Raw genomic sequence first — 12,958 nt, 5'->3', positions numbered from 1 at the left:
TGGCATCTTTTAATCACATCAGTGAGCTTCTAATTAATGCTCAAGAGAGGTTATTTCAGAGAGGGTGCGCACAAGTGGTAGTTCCCCCATTGCCTGCACCTCTCTTCTACCTAAAGCGAAGAAACTGCCAGATAGACTAGACTCTCAGGGCCTTTGTCAGTTTCATGTAGCCCTGAATTCATTATAGTTCTCCAGTATTTATTTTTAAACATCTCTACCTTCCACTGCTGTTGTATCCCTAAGAACACAAAAAGAACAACACTCTAGCTCTAAACTGGATTAAATAACATGCTTAAATTTTGTTCAGATATGTCATTTCAGAAGTCAGAGAAAAGTAGAATACATTTAAAAATATCGTTCTATCAGAAATTGCTAGCGGGGAAACAGGTTTTTTTTATATTTAATTTTCTTCTTGGTAACTCATTTTTTTAAACATCTTTATTGGAGTATAATTGCTTTACAAATGGTGCGTTGTTTCTGCTTTATAACAAAGTGAATCAGCTATACATATACATATATCCCCATATCTCCTACTTCTTGCATTTCCCTTCCCCCTCCCGATGCCACCCCTCTAGATGGTCGCAAAGCACCGAGCTGATCTCCCTGTGTTATGCGGCTGCTTCCCTCTAGCTATCTGTTTTACATTTGGTACTATATATAAGTCCGTGCCACTCTCTAACTTCATCCCGGATTACCATTCACCCTCCCCGTGTCCTCAAGTCCATTCTCTATGTCTGTGTCTTTATTCCTGTCCTGCCCCTAGGTTCTTCAAAACCTTTTTTTTTTTTTTTTTTAGATTCCATATATATGTGTTAGCATATAGTACTTGTTTTTCTCTTTCTGACGTACTTCACTCAGTATGACAGTCTCTACGTCCATCCACCTCACTGCAAATAACTCAATTTCGTTTCTTTTTATGGCTGAGTAATATTCCATTGTATATATATGCCACATCTTCTTTATCCATTCACCTGTTGATGGACACTTAGGTTGTTTCCATCTCCTGGCTATTGTAAATAGAGCTGCAATGAACATTTTGGTACATGACTCTTTTTGAATTATGGTTTTCTCAGGGTATATGCCCAGTAGTGGGATTGCTGGGTCATATGGTAGTTCTATTTGTAGTTTTTTAAGGAACCTCCATACTGTTCTCCATAGTGGCTGTACCAATTCACATTCCCACCAGCAGTGCAAGAGTGTTCCCTTTTCTCCACACCCTCTCCAGCATTTATTGTTTCTAAATTTTTTGATGATGGCCATTCTGACTGCTGTGAGATGATATCGCATTGTAGTTTTGATTTGCATTTCTCTAATGATTAATGATGTTGACCATTTTTTCATGTGTTTGTTGGCAATCTGTATATCTTCTTTGGAGAAATGTCTATTTAGGTCTTCTGCCCATTTTTGGATTGGGTTGTTTGTTTTTTTGTTATTGAGCTGCATGAGCTGCTTGTAAATTTTGGAGATTAATCCTTTGTCAGTTGCTTCATTTACAAATATTTTCTCCCATTCTGAGGGTTGTCTTTTGGTCTTGTTTATGGTTTCCTTTGCTGTGCAAAAGCTTTGAAGTTTCATTAGGTCTCGTTGGTTTATTTTTGTTTTTATTTCCATTTCTCTAGGAGGTGGGTCAAAAAGGATCTTGCTGTGATTTACGTCATAGAGTGTTCTGCCTATATTTTCCTCTGAGAGTTTGATAGTGTCTGGCCTTACATTTAGGTCTTTAATCCATTTTGAGTTTATTTTTGTGTGTGGTGTTAGGGAGTGTTCTAATTTCATTCTTTTACAAGTAGCTGTCCAGTTTTCCCAGCACCACTTATTGAAGAGGCTGTCTTTTCTCCATTGTATATTCTTGCCTCCTTTATCAAAGATAAGATGACCATCTGTGCATGGGTTTATCTCTGGGCTTTCTACCCTGTTCCATTGATCTACATTTCTGTTTTTGTGCCAGTACCATACTGTCTTGATTACTGTAGCTTTGTAGTATAGTCTGAAGTCCGGAAGCCTGATTCCTCCAGCTCCGTTTTTCTTTCTCAAGATTGCTTTGTCTATTTGGGCTCTTTTGTGTTTCCATACAAATTGTGTGATTTTTTTCTTCTAGTTCTGTGAAAAATGCCATTGGTAGTTTGATAGGGATTGCATAGAATCTGTAGATGCTTTGGGTAGTATAGTCATTTTCACAATGTTGATTCTTCCAATCCAAGAACATGGTGTATCTCTCCATCTGTTTGTATCATCTTTAATTTCTTTCATCAGTGTCTTATAGTTTTCTGCATACAGGTCTTTTGTCTCCTTAGGTAGGTTTATTCCTAGGTATTTTATTCTTTTTGTTGCAGTGGTAAATGGCAGTGTTTCCTTAATTTCTCTTTCAGATTTTTCATCGTTAGGGTATAGGAATGCAAGAGATTTCTCTGCCTTAATTTTGTATCCTGCTACTTTACCAAATTCATTGATTTGCTCTAGTAGTTTTCTGGTAGCATCTTTAGGATTCTCTATGTATACTATCATGTTATCTGCAAACAGTGACAGCTTTACTTCTTCTTTTCTGATTTGGATTCCCTTTATTTCTTCTTCTTCTCTGATTGCTGTGGCTAAAACTTCCAAAACTATGTTGAATAATAGTGGTGAGAGTGGGCAACCTTGTCTTCTTCCTGATCTCAGTGGAAATGGTTTCAGTTTTTCACCATTGAGAATGATGTTGGCTGTGGGTTTGTCATATATGCCCTTTATTATGTTGAGGAAAGTTCCTCTATGCCTACTTTCTGGAGGGTTTTTATCATAAATGGGTGTTGAATTTTGTCAAAAGCTTTTTCTGCATCTATTGAGATGATCATAGCTTTTTATCCTTAAATTTATTAAGATGGTGTATCACATTGATTGATTTGTGTATATTGAAGAATCCTTGCATTCCTGGAATAAACCCCACTTGATCATGGTGTATGATCCTTTTAATGTGCTGTTGGATTCTGTTTGCTAGTATTTTGTTGAGGATTTTTGCATCTGTGTTCAACAGTGATATTGGCCTGTAGTTGTCTTTCTTTGTGACATCTTTGTCTGGTTTTGGTATCAGACTGATGGTGGCCTCGTAGAATGAGTTTGGGAGTGTTCCTCCCTCTGCTATATTTTGGCCGAGTTTGAGAAGGATAGGTGTTAGCTCTTCTCTAAATGTTTGATAGAATTCGCCTGTGAAGCCGTCTGGTCCTGGGCTTTTGTTTGGAAGATTTTTTTTTTTTTTTTTTTTTTTTTTGCGGTACGCAGGCCTCTCACTGTTGTGGCCTCTCCCGCTGCTGAGCACAGGCTCCGGACGTGCAGGCTCAGCGGCCATTGCTCACGGGCCCAGCCACTCCACGGCATGTGGGATCCTCCCGGACCGGGGCATGAACCCGTGTCCCCTGCATCTGCAGGCGGACTCTCAATCACTGCACCACCAGGGAAGCCCTTTTGGAAGATTTTTAATCACAGTCTCAATTTCAGTGCTTGTGATTGGTCTGTTCATATTTTCTATTTCTTTCTGATTCAGTCTCAGAAGGTTGTGCTTTTCTAAGAATTTGTCCATTTCTTCCAGGTTGTCCATTTTATTGGCATAGAGTTGCTGTTAGTAATCTCTCATGATCCTTTGTATTTCTGCAGTGTCAGTTTTTACGTCCCCGTTTTCATTTCTAATTCTATTGATTTGAGTCTTCTCCCTTTTTTTCTTGATGAGTCTGGCTAATGGTTTATCAGTTTTGTTTATCTTCTCAAAGAACTGGCTTTTAGTTTATTGATCTTTGCTATTGTTTCCTTCATTTCTTTTTCATTTATCTGATCTGATCTTTATGATTTCTTTCCTTCTGCTAACTTTCGTATTTTTTTGTTCTTCTTTCTCTAATTGCTTTAGTTGTAAGGTTAGGTTTTTTATTTGAGATGTTTTTTGTTTCGAAGTAGGATTGTATTGCTATAACCTTCCCTCTTAGAATTGCTTTTGCTGCATCCCATAGGTTTTGGGCTGTCGTGTTTTCATTGTCTTTTGTTTCTAGGTGTTTCTTGATTTCCTCCTTGATTTCTTCAGTGATCTCTTGGTTATTAAGAGGTGTATTGTTTAGCTTCCATGTGTTTGTATTTTTTACAGATTTTTTCCTGCAATTGATATCTAGCCTCATAGCATTGTGGTTGGAAATGATGCTTGATACGATTTCGTTTTCTTAAATTTACCAAGACTTGATTTGTGACCCAAGGTATGATCTATCCTGGCGAATGTTTCCTGAGCACTTGAGAAGAAAGTGTATTCTGTTGTTTTTGGATGGAATGTCCTATAAATAACAGTTAAGTCCATCTTGTTTAATGTACCATTTAAAGCTTGTGTTTCCTTATTTATTTTCATTTTGGATGATCTGTCCATGGGTGAAAGTGGGGTGTTAAAAGTCCCCCACTATGATTGTGTTACTGTCGATTTCCCCTTTTATGGCTGTTAGTATTTGCCTTATGTATTGAGATGCTCCTATGTTGGGTGCATAAATATTTACAATTGTTATATCTTCTTCTTGGATCGATCCCTTGATCATTATGTAATGTCCTTCTTTGTCTCTTGTAATAGTCTTTATTTTAAAGTCTATTTTGTCTGATATGAAAATTGCTACTCCAGCTTCCTTTTGATTTCCATTTGCATGGAATATCTTTTTCCATTCCCTCACTTTCAGTCTGTATGTGTCCCTAGGTTTGAAGTGGGTCTCTTGTAGACAGCATATATATGGGTCTTGTTTTTGTATCCATTCAGCCAGTCTATGTCTTTTGGTTGGAGCATTTAATCCATTTACATTTAAGGTAATTATCAATACATATGTTCCTATTACCATTTTCTTAATTGTTTTGGGTTTGTTACTGTAGGTCTTTTCCTTCTCTTGTGTTTCCTGCCTAGAGAAATTCCTTTAGCATTTGTTGTAAAGCTGGTTTGGTGGTGCTGAATTCTCTTAGTTTTTGCTTGTCTGTAAAGGTTTTAATTTCTCCATCGAATCTGAATGAGATCCTTTCTGGGTAGAGTAATCTTGGTTGTAGGTTTTTCCCTTTCATCACTTTAAATATGTCCTGCCACTCCTTTCTGGCTTGCAGAGTTTCTGCTGAAAGATCAGCTGTTAACCTTATGGGGATCCCCTTGTATGTTATTTGTTGTTTTTCCCTTGCTACTTTGAATATTTTTTCTTTGTATTGAATTTTTTGTAGTTTAATTAATATGTGTCTTGGCGTGTTTTTCCTTGGATTTATCCTGTATGGGACTCTCTGCTCTTCCTGGACTTGATTAACTATTTCTTTCCCATATTAGGGAAATTTTCAATATAATCTCTTCAAATATTTTCTCAGTCCCTTTCTTTTTCTCTTCTTCTTCTGGGACCCCTATAATTCGAATGTTGGTGCGTTTAATGTTGTCCCAGAGGTCTCTGAGACTGTCCTCAGTTCTTTTCATTTTTTTTTTGCTTTATTCTGCTCTGCAGTAGTTATTTCCACTATTTTATCTTCCAGGTCACTTACCCATTCTTCTGCCTCAGTTATTCTGCTATTAATCCCTTCTAGAGTATTTTTAATTTCATTTATTGTGTTGTTCATCTTTGCTTGTTTCCTCTTTAGTTCTTCTAGTTCCTTGTTAAATGTTTCTTATATTTTGTCTATTCTATTTCCAGGATTTTGGATCATCTTTACTATCATTACTCTGAATTCTTTTTCAGGTAGACTGCCTATTTCCTCTTCATTAGTTTGATCTGGTGGGTTTTTACCTTGCTCCTTGCTTCTTCATCTGCTGTGTGTTTCTCTGTCTTCTCATTTTGCTTAACTTACTGTTTGGGGTCTCCTTTTCGCAGACTGCAGGTTTGTAGTTCCCATTGTTTTTGGTGTCTGTCCCCAGTGGCTAAGGTTGGTTCAGTGGGTTGTGGTGTAGGCTTCCTGGTGGAGGGGACTAGTGCCTGTGTTCTGGTGGATGAGGCTGGACCTTGTGTTTCTGGTGGGCAGGACCGCGTTTGCTGGTGTGTTTTGGGGTGTCTGTGACCTTAATATGATTTTAGGCAGCCTCTCTGCTAATGGGTGAGGTTGTGTTCCTGTCTTGTTAGTTGTTTGGCATAGGGTGTCCAGCACTGTAGCTTACTGGTTGTCGAGTGGAGCTGGGTCTTAGCATTGAGATGGAGATCTCTGGGAGAAGTTTTGCTGATTCGTATTACGTGGAGCCAGGAGGTCTCTGGTGGACCCATGGCCTGAACTCGGCTCTCCCACCTCAGAGGCACAGGCCTGACACCTGGTTGGAGCACCAAGACCCTGTCAGCCACACGGCTCAGAAAAAAAGGGAGAAAAAAAGAAAGAAAGAAAGAGAAAAATAAGTTATTAAAATAAAAAAAAAATTAAGAAATTTAAAAGTAATAAAAAAAGGAATAAAATGAAAGAAAGAAGAGAGCAACCAAACCAAAAAACAAATCCACCAATGATAACAAGTGCTAAAAACTATACTTAAATAAAAAACAAAACGGACATACAGTACCCTAGGACAAATGGTAAAAGCAAAGCTATACAGACAAAGTCACACAAAGAAGCATACACATACACACTCACAAAAAGAGAAAATATAAATATACACATATATATATGTAAAGGAAGAGAGCAACCAAATCAATAAAGAAATATATATATTTCATTGTTCCCAAAGTCTACTGCCTCAATTTTGGGATGATTCGTTGTGTATTCAGGTATGCTACAGATGCAGGTACATCAGGTTGATTGTGGAGATTTAATCCACTGCTCCTGAGGCTGCTGGGAGAGATCTCCCTTTTTCTTCTTTGTTTGCTCCTGAGATTCAGCTTTGGATTTGGCCCTGCCTCTGCATGTAGGTCGCCTGAGGGCATCTGTTCTCCATTCAGACAGGACGGGGTTAAAGTAGCAGCTGATTAGGGGGCTCTGGCTCACTCAGGCCTAGGGAAGGGAGGTGTAGGGAATGCGGGGAGAGCCTGCGGAGGCAGAGGCCAGCGTGACATTGCAACAGCCTGAAGCATGCGGTTTGTTCTCCCGGGGAAGTTGTCCCTGGATCCCGGGACCCTGGCAGTGGCGGGCTGCACAGGCTCCCCGGAGTAGATGTTGGGACAGTGACCTGTGCTCGCACACAGGCTTCTTGGTGGCGGCAGCAGCAGCCTTAGCGTCTCATGCCCGCCTCTGGGGTCCAAGCTGATAGCCGTGGCTCGCACCCATCTCTGCAGCTCATTTTGGTGGCGCTATGAATCCCCTCTCCTCGCGCATCCCAACACAGTGGTCTCTTGCCTCTTAGGCAGGTCCAGACTTTTTCCCGGACTCCCTCCCGGCTAGCTGTGGCGCACTAGCACCCTTCAGGCTGTGTTCACGCAGCCAACCCCAGTCTGCTCCCTGGGATCTGACCTCCAAAACCCGAACCTCAGCTCCCAGCCCCGCCCGCCCCGGCAGGTGAGCAGACAAGCCTCTCGGGCTGGTGAGTGCTGGTGGGCACCGATATTCTGTGCAGGAATCTCTCCGCTTTGCCCTCCGCCCCCCTGTTGCTGTGCTCTCCTCCGTGGCTCCGAAGCTTCCCCCCTCCGCCACCCGCGGTCTCTGCCCGCGAAGGGGCTTCCTAGTGTGTGTAAACCTTTCCTCCTTCACAGCTCCCTCCCACTGGTACAGGTCCCATCCCTATTCTTTTGTCTCTGTTTTTTCTTTTTTCTTTTGCCCTACCCAGGTACGTGGGGAGTTTCTTGCTTTTGGGAGGTCTGAGGGCTTCTTCCAGCATTCAGTAGGTGTTCTGTAGGCGTTGTTCCACATGTAGGTGTATTTCTGATGTATTTGTGGAGAGGAAGGTGATCTCCATGGCTTACTCTTCTGCCATCTTGAAGGTCTCTTGGAAAGAGTTTTGATAGTTGCAAGGAATAAGCTATCTCCTTCTCTAAAGATATCGTAAAATGAAGGAATATAGTATTTAGATACTGAGGTATAGTAGTGATCAGAATGTTATTACTCTATATTTGTTTTTCCTGTGTATGATGGTTTTTATCTCCAGTTGGTTTTTTTTTTTTTTTTTTTTTTTTTGCCATACGCGGGCCTCTCACTGTTGTGGCCTCTCCCATTGCGGAGCACAGGCTCCGGACGCACAGGCTCAGCGGCCATGGCTCACGGGCCCAGCCGCTCTGCGGCATGTGGGATCTTCCCGGACCAGGGCACGAACCCGTGTCCCCTGCTTCGGCAGGTGGACTCTCAACCACTGCGCCACCAGGGAAGCCCTATCTCCAGTTTTTTGAGCTAAAAGGGGACGTTAGAGATCATTTGATCTAAAGTCCTCCTTTTACAGATGAGAAAACTAAGATCTGGAGAGATGACTTGGGCAAATTAGTAGCCAAGATGAAATTAGATCCGGTGTCCTATTACTCTCTCTTGTTGTGTCCCTTCATCTATGCTGTGTTTCTTTCACTTTGTCACACTTAACTCTCTAGTACTGACCTCTCATTTAACTTTTTAAAGAAAATGGGAGAAATAGACTGGTATATGCATAGGAGAAGGTGTATTGAAACCCACGAATTTCACTCATTAAAAATAGCTAAAATCCTGCCACAGTGCCACGTGGATTACTTTGTTCCTTTTAGCAGCTGCAGATGTTGTTGCTGGATTGATTTCTGCATATAAACACTTTACTAATCAAGTGTTTGATGTATGGCCTTTTATAAGTTCAAAGCAAAAAAACTTGAAGATGTGCCCTAGGGGAATCAAGTGCTTTACCTCAAAGGAAATGTTAGTGGTTTTCAGAAGTGTTGGGTAGTTTGGTGATGATGCTTTAAAAGTATAGATATTTTAATTGATAGATTAAAAATATGGTAATCTATGTTTAAGAATATTTGACTCTAAAATCATATACTTCATTAAAAGTAAACGTAACAATATCATCAGCTTTCAATGTATTGGTTTCATACAGGGGATTTAATATTTTAATAAGAGCTTTTATGATCAGTTCCCTGACCTCATCTCTCATTTTCTCCTTTGCTCACTCTGCTGAAGTCATACTGGATCTTTGCTGTCCCCAAAACACACCAGACACTCTTCCACATCAGAGACTTGGCATTTGCTATTTCCTCTATCTAAAATTCCCCCCCCCCCGATAGCCATATGATGTGTTCTTTCCTCACATAAGTCTTCGTTCAAATATAACCTCATCAAAGTGGCTGTCCTTGAACCTTCTATCTAAATAGCACCCCCACCACCACCCACATCCCCACCTGTCACTATAACGCAGGGTTCCTCAACTTCAACGTTGACATATTGGGCCACACAGTTCTGTGGAAGGAGGGTCATATGCATTGTAGGATATTTAGCAGCATCCCTGGCATCTATGTACTGGATGCGGGGAGCATCTTCCCCACCCCCAGCTGTGTGTGCTAATCAAAAATGTCTCCAGACATTTCTGAATATTCCCTGAGGGGCAAAATAGCCCCTAGTCTAACCCCTAACCCCTTTATTTTTCTTCATAGCACTTACGCCATATTACATTATGTTTATAATCATGCCTTATGTTATATGTTATTTGCTTATTAGTTGTCATTAGAATGTGAGCTTTTGTACAGCAAGACTTTCTTTCATTGATTGCAGTATCCCCGATCCCAGGAACAGTATCTGGTACAGTTTTTAAGCAGTAATATATCAAATAGATTAACTTCATAGTACATTTTCTTGAATGGTGTTGTGTTCATCTTGAGTCATTTCTCTATTCAGATTGCTTCTCTTTATTATAATTAAATTTATATATGAAAATCAGTGGAGGACCTAAGGAATAAAAAGCATTTTTGAACAATAAGTATTTGAAATTGCTGTTGAAAGTCCAACTGTCTTTACTAAAAAAATATACCCAAGTGATTATAACCCTCAGGACATTAGCCCTCTTTTCCGATAAATTAACTTTTTGTCATTGATCAGTTTTTTTCCCCCATTTTTAACAGTTTCAGAATAAAGCTCATTAGCACTTAGATACAGTGTTAAGTTATGAAAGCACAAAAATTTAAAAGTTATTTATACATTTGGATTACTCATGACTGCATTTATTTTTATGAACTCTATATTTGTTTTGGCTAAACGTTTATTTACATTAACTCTTGAAAAAATTGGCACTGAAGATGGTATTGTAATTTCAGACGTACTATGTAATATAATCAGCATTAATTCATAAACTGTTCTATTAGACTAAGGGGAGAATAAGGGGCATAAATCTTCTAAATAGCTACAGTAGAAATTGTTTTATACCATGGCAGTGTTTTATTGGTGTATAATATATTAATTGTTTAATTTTTAAAGTCCTGTCAGCTTTATGATTTAATAATAATTTTATTCAGCAGCTATGTTTTCTTAAAATTAGGGATGCTATTTTTAAGTAAAGCTACTTATACACTGTTTAAAACATTAAAAACATGATGTAAACCATGCCCTTTCAGTTAAAATTTGCATTTCCCTTTCAAACAGCCTTTGGTACCAAACAATAAGAAAGAAAAACATTGTATTTAGGCGAGCTTATGAACTGAGCCTAAAATGAAGAAAAATACTCTAATAGGTTAATTTGTTTCCGTTTTTTGCTTGGTCTCCCTTTTTACAAAGATCTCAACAGCAATGGATTCATCTGTGACTATGAACTTCATGAGCTTTTCAAGGAAGCTAATATGCCATTACCGGGATATAAAGTGAGAGAAATTATTCAAAAACTCATGCTGGATGGTGACAGGAATAAAGATGGGAAGATAAGTTTTGACGAATTTGTTTATGTAAGTATGTGAAAACCTACCATTATTAGAAGTGATGATTGCTCCTTTGTCTTGTGGGGTCTTTTAGTAGTAAGTCCTATTAAGTTCCTAAATATATCATAGTAGTACTGTTATAACTAATAAAATTTCTCTCATCCCACCCACTACATTTAGTTCATTCTTTTAGCCATTAGAATATCTTAACAAAAGAATCAAGAAAAGAACACTTACAGAATCAAAGATATAATGCGTCTGCTCACTGTGTAAGGTGAACAGTCTCCTTTGGGGGCATCATTTAAAGGGCATTTTTCAAGGTGTGAAATGACATCCTCCAAGTGCTTTTTCTGTCGGGAACAGTGTACTCCCAAATTTTAACGATACACCCTGACTCACAGTCTTGGATGCTTCCTGAGTTGAACTTTCTGATTAAAAAGATGTTTGCTACTCTTGTGGTAGTAGTATTTAACTGTACCGTTTTCCCTAGGATGATGATTTTGATAATTAAAAGTTAGAAGCACATCTTTTCGGTCCATTGGAAGAGGCACTTAAAATTCTTGTTTTCTTCTCTAGTATCATCAAATACTCTTCAAGGTTAGGGGCTGATTTCTTAATTCCTCTACCCCCAAGCACCTAGTGTTCCATACTCAGTGCATAGAGAGTGTATGTGTGGTACTCACTATTGAAGCCTAATGCTTTTAGCTGCTAACTAGCAGGGTCAAGGTTTTTCTAGACATAGGGCATTTTCCATCCATATTCATTAACAAGGTATTTGAGATATACATTAAAGAATAGCTGTTGCCTCTCCCCTCAGTTAAGGACACTTAAGATTTTATTGTTTTTATTTATTATTCATTTAAGGCTGAGTTTGACTAGATCGAATTTGGCATTCCTTATATATATTGCAGATAGGTAATTAGTGCCTAATACTTATCACAAACTTTCTAGCACTCCTATCCTTTTCCACGTTTGTTTTTGCCCCAAGACACCTGAAATGATAGCATATACTCCCATCAGTAACCATAGCTCAGTAAAGGAGGTGAAATTCTGATATGTTTTTTCCAACTAGAATTAACCCCTTTAGAACACCTTGAGAGTTCCAGAAGCAAATTGACTAAGTAGTGGTGTCTACTCAACTGATAGCATTTGCCTGGGGGTGGGGCAGGGCAGGGCGTGGCTGGGAGGAGGGGAGTGTTACTTTTTTTTAAAATGCAGACATATTTCATAACTATAATGCTATAGTTCTTGCCATCTCCTTTTGAAATACTGATCTCCTCCCCACCATTTTTTGTCTCCAGTTATTGCCAAAGCCTTTTGTTTCGAATCCTATGTTCAATAGTAAGTTGCAATTGACTTGCAATATGAGCGCTTGCATGTCCTCTGATGTATAACTTGCCTCCCTTGTAACTGCATGTTTAATTGTGAGTTTAAAGCAGCTTAGAGCAGTAGATAACTATGATCACTTATTTTTGATATAATTTTCTGCTCAGAATTTTTTAATCTACTAAAATAAACAGACTTAAATAATCAAGAGTGTGCCAGTATTTTGAAGGACACAGTTATGAAATTGTCTTTGAGAAAAATCATCTTAGGGAAATATTTAATTTTGTATATTTTGAAACGTTGCTGATTCCACACAGCTGTTTGTGGCTCTTAAGTGAAGGCTGTGATTACCCTAGTATTTTCTTAAAAAGTGAATAACAGGCATAATAATTTTGGCATCACCAGGGATTTTTTTAAAAAATAAAATACTAATGAGGACCTTGTTGGTTAAAATGTATATTTTAGAATTGGAAGAAATCAATATGTTTATACTCCTTCATTTTTCAAATTAAAAAAACCTGGGTTCCTGAAAAAGGAAGTGACTTGCCCAACATTACACAGGGGACTAGTGGCTTTTTCCAGTTACCTCCCTTCTATTCAAGAAATTTGAAATCTGAAGGACAGTAAAATAACCCACATGAAGTTTCAGAATGATACCACCGTGACTGTACTGAAAGAAAGATGGGTATGTAACCAACCAAATGTCTGTCCACTCCCATCTGCCTTGTCATCAATGAAACATCTTACAAATTGTCAGACAAAGTATGGGTAGATCCTAATTACCTGAGCAAGAGGAAGCACATTATTCCTGTCAGGGATTAACATAGGAAGTAGAAGTAAACATGTTCTTGCATGTTAGATTTTTGGTTTTTATTTTAAATTGCTACCTAAGAGGTGTTAATTGCAAACCAGGC

The 12,958-nt window shown here is 38.9% G+C and overlaps 1 protein-coding gene across 3 annotated transcripts in view; it reads left to right on the top strand.

Moving 5' to 3' along the window:
• PLS3 (plastin 3) overlaps positions 1-12,958 on the top strand; it is a 90,211-nt gene that overhangs the window by 52,266 nt on the left and 24,987 nt on the right. For all 3 annotated transcript variants that reach the window (XM_019949484.3, XM_073799123.1, XM_019949483.3), the window contains exon 3: positions 10,582-10,745. In XM_019949484.3, coding sequence (XP_019805043.1) covers positions 10,582-10,745 — 164 coding nt within the window. The remainder of the gene's footprint in view (positions 1-10,581; positions 10,746-12,958) is intronic.

The sequence above is a fragment of the Tursiops truncatus genome, chromosome X (genome assembly GCF_011762595.2).
Source record: "Tursiops truncatus isolate mTurTru1 chromosome X, mTurTru1.mat.Y, whole genome shotgun sequence".
Classification (NCBI taxonomy): Eukaryota; Metazoa; Chordata; class Mammalia; order Artiodactyla; family Delphinidae; genus Tursiops; species Tursiops truncatus.
Note: the sequence above shows the minus strand (reverse complement) of the source record. Positions and strands in the feature narration are given on the sequence as shown.